The sequence below is a fragment of the Oryx dammah genome, unplaced genomic scaffold, assembly GCF_014754425.2.
Source record: "Oryx dammah isolate SB20612 unplaced genomic scaffold, SCBI_Odam_1.1 HiC_scaffold_8, whole genome shotgun sequence".
In the NCBI taxonomy this organism is placed as follows: domain Eukaryota; kingdom Metazoa; phylum Chordata; class Mammalia; order Artiodactyla; family Bovidae; genus Oryx; species Oryx dammah.
The window spans coordinates 7,562,116-7,580,428 of NW_024070192.1; the positions used below are offsets into that span (position 1 = coordinate 7,562,116).

The following is an 18,313-nucleotide window of genomic DNA, read 5'->3' on the forward strand; positions in this document are numbered from 1 at the left end:
GGGTGGCAGAGCAACGCCCCTGTAGCAAAGGATGCCACACTGACCCGGCCCAGAGGCAAGACCACACCTGTTTATCTGTCCAGTAACACAGCTGCTCTGGCAGAGCCAGGCAGGGGCAGCGGCAGCTCAGGCCGAGGTGTCAAAGAGGCGATCGATCATGTCCCCCACCTGCTCCACGCGGTACTTGATGTACTTCTCTGGGTTCTTGGTGAAGGGCACGCTGCCATACCTGCCCAGGCGCTGAGGTCAGGGGGTGCAGGCCGAACCCGCCCCTAGCCCTGCCTCAGCCTGAGGCCCTCCTGATGGGGTGCTTCGAGTCATGTTTTGGTCTGGCCCCACACCAAAGCCATAGGCGCTGGGTCTGCCACCTGAACCCACTCCCTCCCTCCACGTTTTCTCAAAGAGCCCAGAGGTCTTTGAGTTGGGGCAGAGGGGGAGCATGGGGCTGGGAAGGCAGAGATGGAGGGCTCACCTGTTTAGAAAGGCCCCATAGGTCTCCTTAACGATGCTTTTCTGAGCTTGGCGGATCTTGTCCCTCTGCTCTGTGTCGGGAATAGCCCAGGCCTTCTGGATCTTGCACAACTCTTCAAGGCCATCGTTGAAGCCCTGGCCACCAAACAGGGGGAAATAGCAATGACCCAGAGACAAATGTTCGGGTCTGTGTTGCTATGGGAGCAGCAGCAATCGACGGAGGGGAGAAGATCCTGATTTACCTTAAAACGTTCCTTGATCATCTGCCGCTCCTTGTCCCGAAGCTGGGGGGCCGGGGGAGATAGCAGACAAAGTGGAGCTCAGAGCAGAGGCGTCCTGCCCCTGGCTCCTTCCCTTCTGCCCTCGGGGCCACAGGCATCCTTGCTTTCTCATCCTGGTTGTTTTTTTTTTTTTTTTTCCCAGAGACACAACATAGAGCACCGTATCCACTAGCCATCCCTCCCCTCCCCAGCCCAGGCCTTCAGCTCACCTTGACTCCAGGCTGGACCACAGGTAGATTCTTCTCGGCAATGTAGTCAGTCACCTTTAACCAACTGCCAGGCAGGGAGGGAAGCACAGGGCAGAAAAGGGACAGTCTCAGGCCTCTGCTCCCTTTCCTGGGGTTTTGTTTTTTTTTTAATCTCTTCATCTACTGGGGTAGGTGGTGAGGGCAGGGATCGGTTTGGGTCAAAACTGAGCAAAACACAACTGAGATTTTTTTTTCCCCCTTGGGAATAAAAATGTTCAAGCTGCTTGCTTTTAAAATTAAGGACAGGAAACAGAGCACTCAATAGATTGATTAAGCACTGCCAACTGCAGTTCATGTCGCCATCACGGCCAATTTAGATGGAGAAGCAGATGAGAAAGGAGCAGATAAACAAGAAGGAAGAGGGAGATACAGCCACGGGGAAGAAACACCCGAAGGGAGAGAGACTCACAAACTAAGAAACAGGAGGAGAGGACCAGAGACAGGTCTGGAGGGCGAGGCTCAGTCAAGTTCAAGGGCCCTTGCGACCTTGCTCTTTGCTCGGCCAAAAAGTTACCCACATCTCTGACAGTCAACCATTCTTAGCTGTCACCCTTGGCAGACTACCCTTGAACAGACTGGCAAAGTGCTCCTTCCCTGCCAAGGAGTAGGGAGTGGGAGGGGGCCTCCCACCCCCAACAAGTGTGATTAAAAAGCAGAGGCTTGGGGTCCACTGGGCAGCAGTTCCCCACCACTGACCCCACTCTGACCGGGCCTAGCATCCCCAGGCTCTGGGAAGGAAGCGTGAGTGGAGGGTACGCAGGTCGAGGTCGGGGGCTCCCCACCTGCGCTGGTAGGTCTGGATCTGCTGTTCGATGTGCTCCCGGTAGGAGCGCTCGGCAGTCTTCTGGGTCACGGCCACCAGCTGGATCAGCTCGGACCTGGGGTGGGAGCAGCGGGGGAGAGGAGAGAGAGGAGGTCCAACAGGCTGCTGGCCTCCGCAGCAACCCCAGTGGGACCTGCCTCCCACCTCCCTGGGTCCTGGGCCCACCAAGGGTGAAGGGGTGCCCTCTCCACCAGGATACCAGGGGGCACGGCCATCCCCAGGAGGCCAGGCAGAGGCAGGTAAGCCCCAGAGCAGCCCCCGCGGCCACTTACTTCTCCAGGGCCTTGAGGATGTAGTTGTAGTTGTTGTGCAGGAAGATGGCGCTCAGAGCTGGGTCCTCATATACCTTGGATTTGCTCAGCAGGTTCAACTGCAGGTTGCCTAGGACTTTACCTGCACAGGGAAGGACGTGGTCACCTACCAACCACGGCAGTCTGATCCGCAAACCGACTTGTTGCTCCTTGTCCCTCCCGGACCCAAGACCCCGCCAGACTCGGGAGCCCTTGGCCCAGCCCCCACAACCCCCCAACTAGAGGTCAGGTTGTAATTCTAAAGGTCAGGGCAGGGTGGGGGGCCCTCAGGAGCGGGCCCAGGGCTGGCAGGAGCACACAAAAAGGGGAAGGAAGGGAAGAGGCAGGGAGGCTGGGCGCCGGGGCTGCTGGCCGGCGGGGGCCACTCACAGATGTACGTGCTCAGCAGACGCCGGCTGAACTCGGAGCTGTAGCTGGTGGCGGAGGAACTGGTCTCTGCGAGAGGAGAAGTCCTGTTACCGCGGCGGTGGCAGCAGCCGAGACCCTCTCTGGCCTCCCCTTGGCCCGGGGAACAGCTGGGGAAACCCTGGGAGGGGCCTTCCTCAGACAGAGCTGGGTGTGTCCTGAGCTACGGGGCTCCCTTCCAGCTGAGGGGAGCGCTTCCTGGGATTCTTCTGGAATCCAGGGAGGCCCCTCCATGGTCTTAGGTGGTGGGGTTAATGAGCTGGCCCCCAAGGACCGGCAGGAAGATGGGCAGGATGGACGTGGGGACAGCCCATTCCCCCGACCCAAGCTGGGTGGTACCTACAAGGCCCACGTATCCCATTTGTTAGCAGCAGAGTTTTAGAATAGGCCCCTGATGGCCTCTCCACCTTCTCCCCCACCACCCATAACCTCCTCTACCAGACCAGAGGTGTCCTGCCCACACAGAGCAGAAGGCCAGGGGGGTGGGGAGTGGACAGGGGAGGAAGGGGACAGGGAGGTGCTGGACCTGCCCGAAGGGTGTAGTCAGGGTGCTGGGCACAGCAGGATGCTGTCTGCAGAAGCCCAGAGACAGAAACTGGTGGTCAGGGAGCTGAGGGGTTCAGGAGCACCCTGAAGGAACCCGTGCCCCTCTGACCCTGCTCCGACTGGGACCCTGAGCCTGTCCAGGGGCCTCTGTCCCCAGGGAACCTCACCCACGGGGCTTCAGAGGGGGAGGATGGGGCTGCCGAGCCCTGCTGCTTACCTCGGGGGTCTAAAGGAATATTGTATGTGTCCCCAAGAACTACGCAGTGAGAGGCAGTGCGCACAGAGGGGAAGGGGGGAGACAAAGGAGGGAGAAAGATGCAAAGTGCAAAACACGTTAGAGACGGCCGCCACACCCGAGCCAAGCAGCCCACGCCCCTCGACACCGGGACACAGACAGCAGGAAAGCCCAGGCTGGACCCCCGCAGGCCAGGGACACACTGGAAAGTGGACATCAGGAGAACGACAGGCCAGAGGCTGCCCCCAGGATGCGGGGTACAGAGGAGGCCCAGGGCTGGGTCTCAGCGCACGCCTCCCCATGTGCTGACTTCCCAACCCCAGTCATGGGAAGACACCAGGCTGGCCCTGAGATGCCAGCCGAGCCCGCTCAATGGGTCAGCAGTGTGAGACCAAGTAGGAGGACAGGCAACACAAGAGGAGGTGGGGAAATGCAGAAGGAGGCGGGAGCGGGGCACGAAAGACACTTTCAGACAAGTGGGGTCCGTGCTCCAGGGTGAGGATGGTGGAGGGAGCCGGGGGGACGGAGGCCGGGGCAGGTGGTCAGACCCCGCTCTCCTGATGCCGGGGTCTGATGGTCCAAGAGGCTTGAGGGGTGTCCCGTCACAGGCCACAATTCCTTTCCACCCCCCCAGGGTGGGGGGAATCTCCTCACTCAGAGAGGAGGGTGCCCCCTGGGGGGGCTAACCCTATGTCTCTAGCCTGGAGGGAGGAATGGGGTGGGGGTCCCCGCTGGGAGGTGTCAAGTACCTTGGGAGGCCAGCATGGCGCCTGCTGTCTCCTGGAAGTCCAGGAGCTGCTGTAGGAAGAGGATGGCCTGCGTGGGGAGAAAACGGGGCCAAGAAGAAGGTTAAGGGAAGGACCCAAAGGCTGGATCAGCCCCCACGGTGCAGCCCCTCTGACTGTTCCGGACAGGTGCTGCTTCTAAGTCACTTCAGTCGTGTCCGACTCTGTGCAACCCCATAGACGGCAGCCCACCAGGCTCCCCCATCCCTGGGATTCTCCAGGCAAGAACACTGGAGTGGGTTGCCACTTCCTTCTCCAATGCATGAAAAGTGAAAAGTGAAGAAAGTGAAAAGTGAAGTCACTCAGTCGTGTCTGAGGCGAAACGGGTGAAACGAGTGGGAGCAAACTTGCCGCTTCACCCTGTGGGTCTGGCTTCCAGGGAAAGGCCCCATCTTGCAGAGGGCGCTCAGCGCCTCCAGCCCATCCTGCCACCTGCGCCCCCCGCCCGCCCCAGGAGTCCCCAGCAGCACCTACGTTGCTCGTGAGCTCGTGCACGGTGCCATCCTTGGGCATGTTGTATTCCTTGTCCGGGTCGTTCTGTGGGACAGACAGCCTGAGTCCCTGAAACAGCTCCTAAGGAGGCCCCAGCCCACCCCGCACCCGTCTGTGGGCCCACAGCGCCACCTCCTGGCAGACAAGTGTCAGGACACCCCATCGGGCACAAACAAAAAATGAGCAAGAGGGACCTAAAGGAGCTTGATGCCTCAAGTAGGGGCCTCTGGGGAAGAAAGGGAGGCCCGTGGGTACTGACAGGAGACCAGCAGCACGGCTGGCTAGCTTCCCTGCAGGGCAGGCCCGCCCCACTTGGAGGCCTGCTCTCAGGAGTTCCTGAGGCCGGTCGCCGGTGGCCCTGCCTGCAGCCCTGCCTGCCGGCCTGAGTGGCGTGGACAGAGGAAGGGCACCTTGATGTTGTCGGCGAAGTCCTCCAGCGCTTTGGCTCCCACGGTCTCCATGGAAGTGATGAGGCTGGGCAGCTTGTTCTTGGTGCTGGCGGCTGTGCCCTGAGGATGTAGCCACATGGCTGCACAGGGCTCCAGAGCCCTGCTCCTTCCCAGCCCCCCGCCCCGGGGACTGTCTCTTCTCCTCACTCCCCCGAGAGCACCTCCACCTGCCCAGGGCCCTGAGGAAGCTGCCGCTGCCCCCTACTCTGGGCAGAGAATGCGGTTCTCCTGGGAGGCCCTGCTAGGTGGCATCCCCAAGGGCCCACTCTGCCCCCACGTACCTGGAGCACCTGGTCAAACTCAGGCTTGGTCTGCTTGAGGTGCCGCAAGATGGGGAAGACAGTGAGCACGGCTGAGAAGTCATGGCGGATGATAGCCTTGCGGGCGGCCACCACAATGTTCTCACCTTCGAGCATGAGCCCGTCCAGGGCGTCCTGAGAGAGCGGGGCAGGGGGAGGTCTCAGGGGAGGGGCAGCCAGCCGGCTCCCATGGCCGGTGAGGGCACCTGGAAGGGTGTGGGGGGTGTGTGTGCCTCCGATCGGGACACACCACCCAGTTCAGAGGCCCCAGGATCGGTGTGGAGGCAGTGGCTGGAGTTAAGGGCTAGGAACCTGGCCCAGACTCAAGCTTCTGCAGGGACAGCTCTCACTTGGGGCGTCTGGTCGGGGCGGGGCGGGGCCAGACCTGTATCAAAGAGTCGAAGGTCTTTTTCTGATGGTGCTCAGGGATGACGTCCGTCAGCAGCTGGTACTCGCTCTGGGCCAGCTTGACAAAGGCACTGGCGCAGTGAATGTACGCATCGGTTTCCACGTCCAGCATGTCATCTCTCCCTGGGGGGACAGCAGGGCCCCTGAGCTGCTGGTCTGGGGTAGCCCCTCTCCCTGCTGGGGTGGGGGCCGTGAATCTCTCCAGCTCCTGGGCTGCAGCCAGATTGGCAGCAGATGGGAGGAAGACTCCTGGCAGAAAGCTGAGAGGACTCCAGCAGAGCTGCCAGGGTTTACGGGGGAAAAATGGGGCTGAGTCCAGCCTTGGTCTGAGCTTCATTTTCAGCTCTGCTGTGGGCAGGCAGTATTACTGTCCCAGAGCGTGAGGTGTGGGAGGTGTGGGGGAGGATTCAAGGACAAGAAGACCCCTCAGTCTACTTCCCGGAGAAGACACGTCTGACCCCAGACGGGGGATTCTGAACTGTACTGGGAAGATGACACCCAGGGATGGGCAAGAGGCAATGTCTACCCCAAGGAGGTTGGTGCCATCTCAGAAGATGCTGGGCCTCTGAAGGCAGACACCGGCCTGGCCAGGCCTTCTGGAATGTATAAAAAGGTGGTGGGCTCTGGTTTATGAGGCTAGCTGACATGGGATCAAAGTTGGAGAGCAGGCCACATGAGCCCCAGAGAGGGAAGACTGCTTGGTTGTCACCTGCCCCGGGAGGAGCAGGGGGTCCCTCCACGGTACTGGAGGCTGGGGCAGTGGTGTCTGCAGGCAACCGGATGCTACGTGCCAAGGGACGGGCTCCGAGGGGGTCAGAGCCTTGGAGCTGCTGCTGGAGTCAGGTGCGGGCGCTCCCTACCCTCCAAGGGGCCGCCTGCAGCTTCTGCCCTCGGCCCAGGCCCCGAGAGCCCAGCCTGCATGCCTGTCTGGAGAGAGGCAGGGAGACCTAGTGCCCGAGAGAGAGAGAGAAGGAGGCCGGGGAGAAAGAGAGGCGAGTAGGCCTGGCTCGTCCTCGGAGCGGAGGCCGGCTGGGCGGCGGGAGCAGGCCCTCCGGGGGGTGGCCGGGAGTGCGGCGGTGGCGGCCTGCGGGCTGGGCTGCGGTACTCACCGGCCAGCGGCCCGGCCTTGTCGTTCAGGGCCTCGGACAGGTGCTTAACTCGGAAATCATGCTCGTGACCTAGCGAGACGTTGGCCGCAAACACAAGCAGCGTTTATCCAGGGGCGGGGTGGCTGCCTCTTGGGTCGGGGGGCGCTGAGAAGAAGCCCTCAGTCTCCGGGTGGATATGAGATGGGGTGTGGGGGGGGCACTGGAGAGGGCTCTGAGCCCCTCCTCTGCCTCAGACCACCTCAGGAACAGCCGTTTCAAGCCTGACTTGCAGTGCCTGGACCACCCTTGGGAGCCAGTTTCCCCAAACCCGGAGGCTGAGAAAGCTGTGAGGACCACAAAGGGTTTCTGAAGAGTTTCCGGCAGTTGCAGAAGGTCTGATGTTCAGCCCCAGGGGCTGAGTCTCACCGTATTGGGGAGAGATCCAGTTAGAGAAATGTCACTGCCCAATGAATGGGGACAGGCTCCTTTTGTCCCCCAGGGACATTCTTTTGAAGGCGGATCTGGTCCACTGGGGCAGGGCTGTCCCTCCTCTGATGGGAGACAGGGGGGACATAGGCTGCCCATCTCCCATGGCACACGCTCCCCTTTCTGAAGGTGGGGGGTGGCGGTGGGCAGCCAGCTTGGTCCTGCCACTGCTGGTCTGAGCGTGAAAGGGCTGCCCGTGACAGAGAACTTTCTCCACGTTCAAACGGGAGACAAGAAGGACAGAGACAGGATGGGGAGGGGGCAGGAAGCCTCCCGGGGGGCAGAACCGCCGTCAGTCAGACAGGACTAGGCCAAGATCACAAAGGCTGCCCTTGAGCCAGCCAGCGGGGCTCAGTGGCCCCAGGGACCTCAGTTCCCCCCCGCCCCCTGCCCCTCTCAGGCTTGTGCCAGAGGCCGTCTGGGGTGTGGAGGCTCTGCCCTGCCACGGGAATGGACACACAGTGGAGGAGGAGGGAACTGGAGAGGAACACGGGGTGATTACCTTCCAGAGGAATGAGGTTAGAGCCCCCCTTTTTCCCATCTAGACCATGCTGGGAATATTGTTTCAGAAGGTTCTGAGCCTTACGGATCGTCCCTGTCACCAGAGCCACACAGAGAGGAGACAAGAAGACCTAGGAAATGAGTGAGAGAAAACAGCAGCAGCCCTCCACCAGCCCCTCTCCCCCAGGCCCGTGCCCACCCCCAGCAGTGAGCACGCCCAGACAGAGGAACAGAGCCATTTCATTCCTTCAGGGGACTCCTGGTTCTGCCAGTGACCCTCATGTTCTGGGTCTGAGTTCATTTGAGGAAGTGCAGCGGGTGAAGGAGATGAGATGGGCAAAGATCCACCAGGAGAAGCCAAAAATTAAAAAAGAAAACAATAGTACTGAGTGGCACTTAGTTTATAGGCCCTGGGACAGAGGAGCAAGTCACGGAGCTCTAGAGCCCAGAAAGGGAGATCCAGGGGACACCTCGAGGCCCTCGGGTCCTCTCCCAAGGGCAGGCCAAGCTCTCCGGGCACGCTCAGTGCCAGAAGAGGCCAAGCAGCAGCCCACCAAAAGCAGGAGACCCAGGAGGTGGCGAAATGGGCCTGGGCTTCCAGGGACAGCAGTGGGAGGCTTGGAGATCCAGAGGCAGAGTGGCCCACACACCAGGGCAGGGACCCGAACCATCAGAGCTCTTGGGAATGACTCAAAAGCCGAAGAGAAGTTAACAGAGGCCACCACACAGAGAGCTGGAGCGGGAGGGCCACAGGAAAGGGGGCATGCTCTTGGCATGGGGGGAAAAAACCAACAGTTAGTATCACACGTGAGAACAATGACAACAACGCCACGGTGCCCACAGCCTCTCGGGTCAGCTACCTCTACGGGAGCGAGAGAGCTCAGGGCAGAACACGTGGGGGAAATAAAACAGCACTCAAAACGGACGTGTGCAGCTGCCTCGTTAACAAAGCTGGGGGCAGGGCAGGCACCGTGAGGGTAACTCAGGTCCCTCTCCCCTGGGGACTCCTGGGTGCCCCCCGGCATCTCTGAACACAGGGAGGCTGCTTGGGTCCTGGCAGGTCCCCAAAAGCCTGGGGGAGGCAGGACATTTCTCTCTGTGCACACCAACCACAATTAGCTACTATCAGCTGAGTTCGGGGCTCTGGTTCAGCATCTGTCTCACCGTGTTCTTCAGCGAGCAGCCCTGCTAATGAGGGAATCAGTTTCCTGCCGCACAGGCGAGCAGGAGCAGATGGGCCCGCACGGCCTTCAGGAGCCTCGCCAGCACGTCCATGTGGATGTGGGCTGGGGACATTGATCTGGCAGCCACCAAGCCCATCAGGTGCCCAACTACCTTGGATGATGCCAGGGTCAGTGTCTCATTACCCACCGCGCCACCCAGCTTCGCTCCTCAAGAGCTGGGAATCACGTCCTGGGGTCCTGTCTCCCTAGTTTCCGACATCAGTTCTGAGCCTCCCCCCAACCCCCAGCTTCTGACAACTCTTGAAACCCCACAGAAACCAAAGGGCCCCTCACAGGTACAGCCCTCCTTTCGGCAGGCTCAAAGTCAAGGCCGCTTTAGGTCTAGCGGGAGCACCGAGATCAGACCCCGGCTCCCCTGCAGGGCCAGCAGTGCTCCTGGTGGAGAGGAGAGGGGAGGAGAGCGCAGGCCTGCTGAGGCCCAAGAAGCCCCACAGCCTCGCTGAGCCGAGGTGCAGAGACGGAAAGGCCCGTGTAGTGGGCGGCTGTGGCCACGCAGGCAGCCTTACTAGAGTCCCCGTTTGCGGCCAGTTCTCCTGGGGGGGCGGCCAGGACATCCACACTGAGGGGGGAAGGGCCCCCGGCTTCCCTCCCGCCCTGCCCACTGGTGCCCTGCCTGCGGGCAGCCTCTGCTCTGCCGTGTCTCCAAACCCTGAACCAAAGCCTGAGGAGGAGCGGGTTTTCAGGGCAACTGTGAACAGGCAACCCTGCTCCCTGAGGGGCAGGGAAGGAAAGCGCTGTCACGAAGGACGGTCCCACCGGTGCCTCTGGGCACGTGAGGCAACAGCAGCTGGACCGGGTGGGCTGAGGCGGGAACAGCCCCTGGCCTCACACGCTATCTCTCTCCCTGGGGTCTGCAGTGGTCCCTCACCCCAGAAGACCCCAGCCTCTCGAGGGCAACACCTCTCAGCGGCTAGACACAGCCAGGCTTGCCAAGCGGAAGATGACACACGGGGACACTGTTGACCGGGAGCACAGACCACAGGGCACACGATGACGGGAAGAAGGCCAGACAGTGAGCTGTTCACCCAGGACACCCGCAGCCCAGGCCTCTCCCACCTCAACGACCCTCCCCCGACTCCCCACGGCCGGACACGAGCTTCAAGTGGAACCCAAAAGTCCAACTGTGTCCTTCGGCAAGGATGGCCTGGGATTTTTTTTTTTCTTTCTGGATGGATGGACTGTGAAAGAGCAAACTCTCCCCTCTCCACTTCTTAACTACGCATCAGGTCAAGCAGCCTGGGCTTCCTGGAAGGTGAAGGCCGCTGTGCCTGCCCCTGTCCCATTCCACAGTTTTGGTGGCAGCATCAGGCCTGGCCTTTACACAAGACGACGGAGACAGGCCAAGGACACCCAGCAAGTGGCTGCCCCTGCACCCGTCAGCCCACCTCTCCAGGCCTGTGACCCTCTGCTCCAAGGACCCTTATACAGCCCCCAGACTCGCAAGAAAGGAGCTCACTGGACCAGGCCTTGCTGGGTGGGCAGACACCTGCTTTCTGTCCCATGTAACTATGGTCAGCGGTACTGTGAGGAAAAGCTCTAAAGGGGCCGATGCTGCTCACCCTGGGGTGGGCCTGGGCAACCCAGGTCCCAGGTGGCCCTCGGGATGGTTCCAAGGTGGGCTGGTGGGAGGGTGCTCACCTGGCCGCTTGACCGGCTTCTTGGTGGGTGTGTCTTTCCTCTTGTTGGGGATGGCAGGGGAGTAGGGGACCCCGGAGGAAGAGCTGCTCTTCCGGAAATGCTCCTTCAGGCCTTTGATGGAGCGATCCAGCTGGCTGGAGCGGATCTGGTAGTAGACGTTCATGAAATCTGAGGGGAGAAGGGCGACAGCTGAGGTCCCTGCCCCTGGCCTGGAAGCCTCCCTCTCCCCTCCAGACACAGCTCCTCAGGGAAGCAGTGGGTACCTGCTATTGCTACCTGCGAACCTCTGCCTAGCAGCCCCCAGCACGGCCTCGTCCCAAATTAAGCAAAGTCTTATGAGAGAAACTACCCCCCAACAGAACCAACTTTTAGTTGTGAGCTTTTTGTTGTTGTTTTTTTTGCTGTGCCACACAGCATGTGGTTCTTGGTTCCCCGCCAAGGATCGAATCCGTGCTCCCTACAGTGGAAGCAGAATCCTGACCACTGGACCACCAGAGAGCTCCCTTTGAAAGTAAGGTTTTTTTATTTTTTATTTTGTTTATTTTTGGCCACACCCCGAGGCTTGTGGGATCTTAGTTCCCAGACCAGGGATTGAACGCAGGCCCCTGGAACTGAAAGCAGAGTCCTAACCATTGGACCGCTGGGGAATTCCTGGTTAAGTTTCCCAGCTTCAACTTGGTAAGAGGTCAAAGGCTGTGATTTCTGGGTCAGGAAGATCCCCTGGAGAAGGGACAGGCTACCCACTCTAGTATTCTTGGGCTTCCCTGGTGGCTTGGTCAGTAAAGAATCTGCCTGCAATGCGGGAGACCTGGGTTCGATCCCTGAGTCAGGAAGTCCTTCTCCCTGGAGAAGGAAATGGCAACCTACTCCAGTATTCTTGCCTAGATAATCCCATGGATAGAGGAGCCTGGTGAGGTAAAGTCCAGGGGGTTGCAGAGAGTCCTACATGACTTCAGCGACTGAGCATGCAAAGGATGTGAGCAATGCATAGGCGGCAAAGAGACAATAAATGTCAGTAAATGAAAAAAATAGACCATTCTTTAGCTGTGAATGAAGTGAAAATTTTTTAAAATTAGAGGATCGTGATATCCCGGTCAAATAGCTAAGATAAATGAAGTTAAGGAAGAACAAACAGCTGGAGGATTGTCGACGGGTCAGTCCACCGGCCCCATCTGCCCGGAGAGGAACATAAGATAGCAAGAAGGTTACAGATCTGTTCAGACAGCTCTATCTGATAACTGCATCTTTGAGAAAATATCCCAAAGAACTTCCTAAATAAGAAGAGCAAGCAGTACAAGCATGTTCACTCCAGCACTTTATCAATACTGGAAAATTAGAAAATAAAAAAGTTCAAATGAGTAAGGAAAAAAGATACAGATGCCACGGTACATTTCAGCAGCTCCAAACCAATGTGTCACTAGCATGCAAAATGGACCAAAGCACAGAGGTTCTGGCTGAAGGAGGCAGAGGGGTCTGGAGGCATCCCCTGGCCTCCCTTATCCCAAGGGAGCCCCTGGATCGCTCCTACCAACCCCTCAGCTCCCAGAGTGCAGTTCATGAGCCACAGACAAGCCTGTGTGGTTGGTACAGGCAGCCCTGAGACCCAGCACCACACACTCCTCGAGAAGGAGGGGCACAGTGATAAGGCCCACTGGCAGCTTGGTGCGTGTACGCACTACCAAAGGGAAGAAGAATGTGGAGGGCTAAGTAGCTTAAAATTGAATATTCATTAGTTTTTAAAAATTTTTTGCTTAACTCAGGAGTTTTTTTTTTTTTTAATCCTGGGACAGGCCAAAGAAATGATGGGACCAACACACCACAGAATATTATGCAGCTGTCAAAAAGAATGAAGCAGATATACACATACTGATATGGAATGCTCTCAAGGCATGTCACTAAGTTAAAAGCAAAAATCAGAAAACAATTGTCAGAGAGGACAATTGTCCTTCCACCTGGGAATGAGGGGGAGATAATGCACATATTCACACACTCTCTCTCTCTCTCACACATAAAGATTTTTTTGGAAGGCTGTAAATAACCTTAACAGTACTCATCTTTGGGCTACGCTGTAGGCATCAGGGAAGCGGGGAAGTGAACTTCTGTTTTTCACCTAAACCTTTCTGTGCCATTTGAAATTTTCATAATTAATTGGGGGAAAAAAAGGAAAGAAACAGGAAAGGAAGGTATATAAAGAAATGCGTGGATTTGCTAGATTCACAATTTGACACACACGCTCGGGATTTATGGCTCACGGTGTCTCCTACTAAACTCCTTATCAAAGACATGCAAGTGGATTAAAGAAACGAAGGGGAGGCCCGCCGGCCTGCTGCCAGCGCCCGGGCCGCCTCACCTTGGTTGCGGCCGTATTCCACCAGCCAGCGGGAGATGCGGACCACGTCGTGTAGCACGCTCTCGGGCAGGTGCTCCAGGGGCACCTCCTCCTGGAGCTCCAGATCGTCCTCACCACCGATCAGATCCAGGATGAGCACTGGGGACACCACCTTGCTGTGCCGGGTCATCAGGCTTCGGAACTCGGACTCCAGCGACTCCTTTCCCCGCTCAAACAGCAGCTTCTACGGGACAGAGGGAGGGTGGAGGGGGTGGGGGGTGTGTGAGGGTCCGCAGCTGCTTCAGCACTCAGCTGGCCCTCGCCTCCCCATACCCTTCCTTTCCCTTTCTGCTTCTGGGTCTCAGCCCTCCTCTGCCTTCACTTCCTTTTTCCCAGAGAAGAAATGCTCAGAAGCCTTCCTTTATTCTTTCTTTCCCTTGTGTTCTCTTAAAATGTATGCTTGCAGGTGAAACCCAGAGTTTTACAAGAAGTAGGTGCTTACAGGTATCAGCTGATCATTTTTTCATTCCACCATTAATTTGTGTTCTTGTTAGAAAAGGGTTTGTTAGAAACCCTTGTTAGAAAAGCAAAAGAAAAAAAACATAAATTGGATGTCAAAAATTTATGTGCTGAAAATGATGCCATCAAAAAAGCAAAAAGAGGGGGACTTCCCAGACTGTCCAAGGCTTAAGACTCCATACTTCCACTGACGGCGGCAAGGGCTCAATCCCTGGCCAGGGAATTGAGATCCCGCATGCCATGCTGTGAGTAATCCCCTGCCCCCCCCCCCCCCCCCGCCCCCCACAAAAAAAGTGAAAAGACAATCCATAGAATGAAGGGAAATATTTGCAAATCACGTATCTGATAAGTGATAGGTATTCAGAGCAGACAAGAGAATCAAAAATATACGCCCACACAAAAGTATGTACACAAGTGTTCATAGCAACACTGCTCATAACCACCAAAAAGTGGAGTGATCAAGTGATGGAGGGACAAACAAACTGTGGCAGATCCATAGAATGCAATATAATTCAGCCCTATAATGGAATGAAGCACTGACACGCGTGACCACACAGGGGAACCTTGTAAACAGGCAATTAGAAGCTAGGTTCAGAAGGTTACATACTGTGTGATTCCACTCACAGAAGTCCAGAATAGGTAAATGTACAAAGAAGACAGATGAGTGAGTACTAGTGGCGGGGTGAATGGGGCAGGCGAGGGAAGAAGAGAGACTGCCAGTGTGTCTCTTTTTACAGGGGATGAATATGTCATGAAATTTATTCCAGGGATGTTGCATGACTCAGTGATTATTAAAACTACTAAATTACTGATTACTAAACTACTAAGTTTTATACTTCAGATGGGTAAAATTTTATTGGTATGTGAATTATATCTCAATAAAGATGCTTTAAAAATAGAGAGAAGAGTTGGAGTGTTTCTGCTTGCTTGAAAAGTAAGTCCTCTAGGGTAAACCTGGAGTTGTATTTTTTTTTTTTGTCTTCTTCTCTAGCCCACCCCCACGCCCAAGTTCTAGCACAGAGCTCTTTACTCTGTGACCTGAACTTGGTAGAGATCCTCAAGAACAAAGTTCTCCAACCCCTGCCATTCCAATCTCTGAGTCTAGGCTGCCCACTGATGGGTTGCAGTATTGTGGTTATACTGGTGCGTCCCCTCTGGGTTACTAGTGGGACAATGTACTGATCCTGCAGTCTTCTGTGTAGCCAGGTGGCAATGGTTATAAAATGTGAATGTCACTGAACTGTTCCCTTAAAGATGGTTAGAAATGGTAATTTTCATATTATGTATTTTTCACTAAAATAAAAAAATACCCATGCATTTATAAAAATCAAATGTTAAATTTATATTTCATAGGTAACTTGTAATATGTGTTCTCTGGTGGCTCAGTGGTAAAGAACCTGCCTGCCTATGCAGGAGATCTCTGGGTTGAGAAGATCCCCTGGAGAAGGAAATAGCAACCCACTTTAGTATTCTTGCTTGGGGAATCCCATGGACAGAGGAGCCTGGCAGACTACAGTCCATGGGGTTACAAAGGAGTCAGACACAACTCAGCAACTAAACAACAACTTATAATTTAGCTAAATTATTAAAATGCAATCAAAATGTAGACCTGTAATTCCTGAAACAGAGGTTTCAATGTCTGTAGTATATGCATGGTACTATATACTTCTCTTCATTCGACTATATTATCTTTTAGCTGGTTCAGTGTCTCATGAGACCCGGACAGGGACTGGTGTCTCCCAACCTCTCACATCACTCTGCTGGCCCCTTACCACTTTGTTGAGCTCTGGGCTGTCTGGGCTATTGTCCTGGAAATACTCCACAGCCTTCTGAATCTTGGCCATGCTTCCCAGATACTCCTCTAGCCTACCTGTGGGCCTGGAAGGGAGAAGAGCCATATTAGCCCGGACAGATGGAAGATGAAGAGGAAGGACTAGAATTAACACAGGGGACTCTAGGCTCATATATATTCTACCCCGCTTCCAAAGCCTACTGGTCCAAGAGGCGTTAGGAATGTGACCCTCTGGCCCGAGCTCACCCCTCTCTGATGATCTTCTCAGTGTCACTGGCCACATGGTAGTAGCTGATGACATGGTCCAGACAGGACAGGGTCTTCTCGACATTCTCCTGCAGCCGCTGCAGGTTCTCCGTCTGCTTGTGCACGGGGATGATGGAGTTCTCCAGCTTCATAAGGCGACTCTCAAAGGATGACAGGATAGACACCTACGGGGGGAAGCCCCGTGCTCTCAGGCCTCAGGGTTGTCCCAGCACTGCTTCTGCCCCTCGCCAGGTCTTCGCATTTGCTGCCTTTTCTCTGGTTTTCTAGACAGTAGGCTCCAAGAGGAGAGGGACAGGGTTTACTTATTCCCCACTGTATCCCCAGGATCTACCACATGCCTGGCAGATCGGAGGTGGCCCAAATAAATTGGCTGAAGTTTGATTTGAAGGTGAGGCAACCATTACGTTAACTCCTCAGAAAATCACGTCAGGATGGCTTCCCTTCCACCCTTTAAAGCCAGATCTCAACTTATGTTCTCTCTGATGCTTTCCTAGACTGAACAGGAACTAGTTTCATATAGAGTAGCCTCAAATGCATTCCTAGTACCTTCAAACCCCCTCTCTCTAAGGCTAAATCTCATTAAGTAAGGACTAGCACCTGAGGACTGTGTTACTGAATACATACCCACCTTTCTATCTACTACTCAGTTTGGGTTTTCCAGGCTCTTTTAGGAATAAGAAAGGAAGTTCATGTTTATTGAGTACCTATTTATACCACATACTGTGCAAGAGGCACTTCCATGCATTAGCTTCCATGACCTTCACAGCTACAATGGAGATTGGCATCGTCTATTTTAGCAGAGGAGGTAACTGAGGCTCAGCATTACCTGTCAGGAGCCACACACAAATAAGTGGAGGGGCAAGGGCTAGATCCCGCATCTATCTGATCTCTGACTCATTTTACCCCTCCAGCTCTCCGGAGTGACGGCTGAGTCTCCTGCCCTCAGTAATCTCAGAAGTGGTAAACCCCACCCATGATACCCGCACTTAAACTAAGGGTGACCCATGGCCAGTACCCAGCCCACTTAAGTCAGTCTCATTAAATGTTTGCGGAAGGAGAGAAAGAAGAATGGAGAACTTAGGCAGAAAGCAGGAATGTCGGGGGGACTGCCGCATCCTCAGCGAAGTGGCGGGCAAGGGGAAGAGAGTGTAAGAAGTGTAACACTGTTGCTAGAGAAACCCAGACGTTACCACCCATCACCACCCAGGCCAGAAGCCTCAGGCTTTAGGTACCAACCCCCTGGGTCGCAGCGTCTGGAGGCCCTCCCAGCGAGGGGTTACTCACCATGTTCTTGGTGAGCTGGTCGCTCTTCTCCAGGCTGTCTCGGATGAAGGACAGCGTCTCCTCCTCCTGCGGGGGGGGAGGGGAGGACATCACCAGAAGCCAGAGACCACCGCATCCCGGCTCCACAGCCTCGCCCGGACCCTATTGCCTGGTACCCGGCCCCCTCCCACTCCTGCTACCTCCCTGAGTGGACGCCCGGCCCGGATCTCGGCCCCTTCCCTCACCTCCTCCCCCGCCTCCCCAGCCCCACCTGCTTCAGCTTGTCCTCGATCTCCCGCCGCCGGGCGGACGCCTCCTGCGGGGGGATCATGACTTCGACCCTCCCTGCGAGCGGCTCCCACAGCTCAGCGTCTCGCTTCAGAGGGCCCTCTCGGCTCCCGTCCCTGTCACACCCACTTCCGCCCGTGGCCCCTTCCCCGGGGCCCGTTTGCCGCCATATTGGGAGTGGCAGGCGGAAGTGCGCCTGCGTGGAACTCAGGGACAGGGGAACCCGGCAGGTGGCCATCTTGGGTGCGGCGGGGAGGTGCACCCGGGTTTCACCTTGATGCGTGTTGCCACACTCATCAGAGAAGGTTCTCTAGCGGTGTTTTGTCCCGCAGCTGGCACAACAGTTACAGCTCACTTGCCGTCTTCGTTGGCTGACTCTTTTCACAAAGATTAATAACAAATTCGTTTGTCTGGATCCAGGCACAGATGAGGTGTTCCCCCGCAAAGCACAGCACAGAGCTTGTCACACAGCAGGCGCCTAATGTGTGCTCATTTAATGACCGAGGGACCTATGTAGTCGTGTCCCCCTTCGGCCCTAAAAGCTCTCACGGAATACGCCCTGTGTGCAAGCCCTGGCCCGGGCAAAGAATGGTCACCCGTGGCCCCAGCGGCATCCATAACTACAATCCAGACTTGTGAGGGGCTCGGCCAAATTCCTGAGGTAGGAGGGGTTCTGGGAGCACTCATCCCGGGGATTGGGATGGGACCGGAGAGAAGCTCCAAGCGCCACACTAAAGGTGTCTGTTTTGGAAAGAGAGACATGGTTTTATTTGCTGGGGGTGAGGGCCGGGCCGCGGGTGGAGAGTGGCTTCAGCGGTGTATTTTCCCAGGTCTGGAAACAGTGCAAGGGGAAGGCTGAAAAAGTCCAGACCTGTCCAAGGGGTTAGAACCCAGGTGGTGTTCTCAGTGATGGAAACGCTGAGGCCTATCTGCGGGTGCTCAGACACAAGGGGAGCGTTTCTCATAGGGCTGCTGAGGACATCAGAAAGGCCTGGAGGGCTGGTAGGGACCCTCCTGCAAGGGGCCAAAATGTCTCAGCTCCTTTGCCCGGAGTCTCCTCTAATTAGGGGCCAGCCAAGGGTGGGGAGGTGGCCCTGGGTCAGGGTTCCTGCAGGGATGAATGTTCTAGATTCACCACAGACAGA

The 18,313-nt window shown here is 56.4% G+C and overlaps 1 protein-coding gene across 8 annotated transcripts; it reads right to left on the minus strand.

The window, feature by feature from the left end:
* Positions 1–49: 49 nt before the first annotated feature.
* EXOC7 (exocyst complex component 7) lies at positions 50–17,341 on the minus strand. Of its 8 annotated transcripts, XM_040244551.1 has the most exons (21): positions 17,152–17,288; positions 16,902–16,967; positions 15,597–15,781; positions 15,331–15,436; positions 13,061–13,283; positions 10,711–10,878; positions 7,830–7,922; positions 6,863–6,931; positions 5,731–5,876; positions 5,328–5,480; positions 5,008–5,106; positions 4,580–4,642; positions 4,070–4,136; positions 3,303–3,341; positions 2,504–2,569; positions 2,096–2,216; positions 1,783–1,878; positions 962–1,025; positions 714–755; positions 473–606; positions 50–229 (listed from the first exon to the last, which is right to left on the minus strand). In XM_040244551.1, the coding sequence occupies exons 1-21, from the start codon at positions 17,209–17,211 to the stop codon at positions 127–129; spliced, it is 2,163 nt and encodes a 720-aa protein (XP_040100485.1). In that variant the 5' UTR covers positions 17,212–17,288; the 3' UTR covers positions 50–126. The 8 variants fall into 8 exon arrangements, with proteins under 8 accessions (XP_040100485.1, XP_040100488.1, XP_040100489.1 ...); XM_040244554.1 differs by lacking the exon at positions 6,863–6,931 and having other exon boundaries at positions 17,152–17,341; XM_040244555.1 differs by lacking the exon at positions 7,830–7,922.
* Between the last annotated feature and the right edge of the window lie 972 nt (positions 17,342–18,313).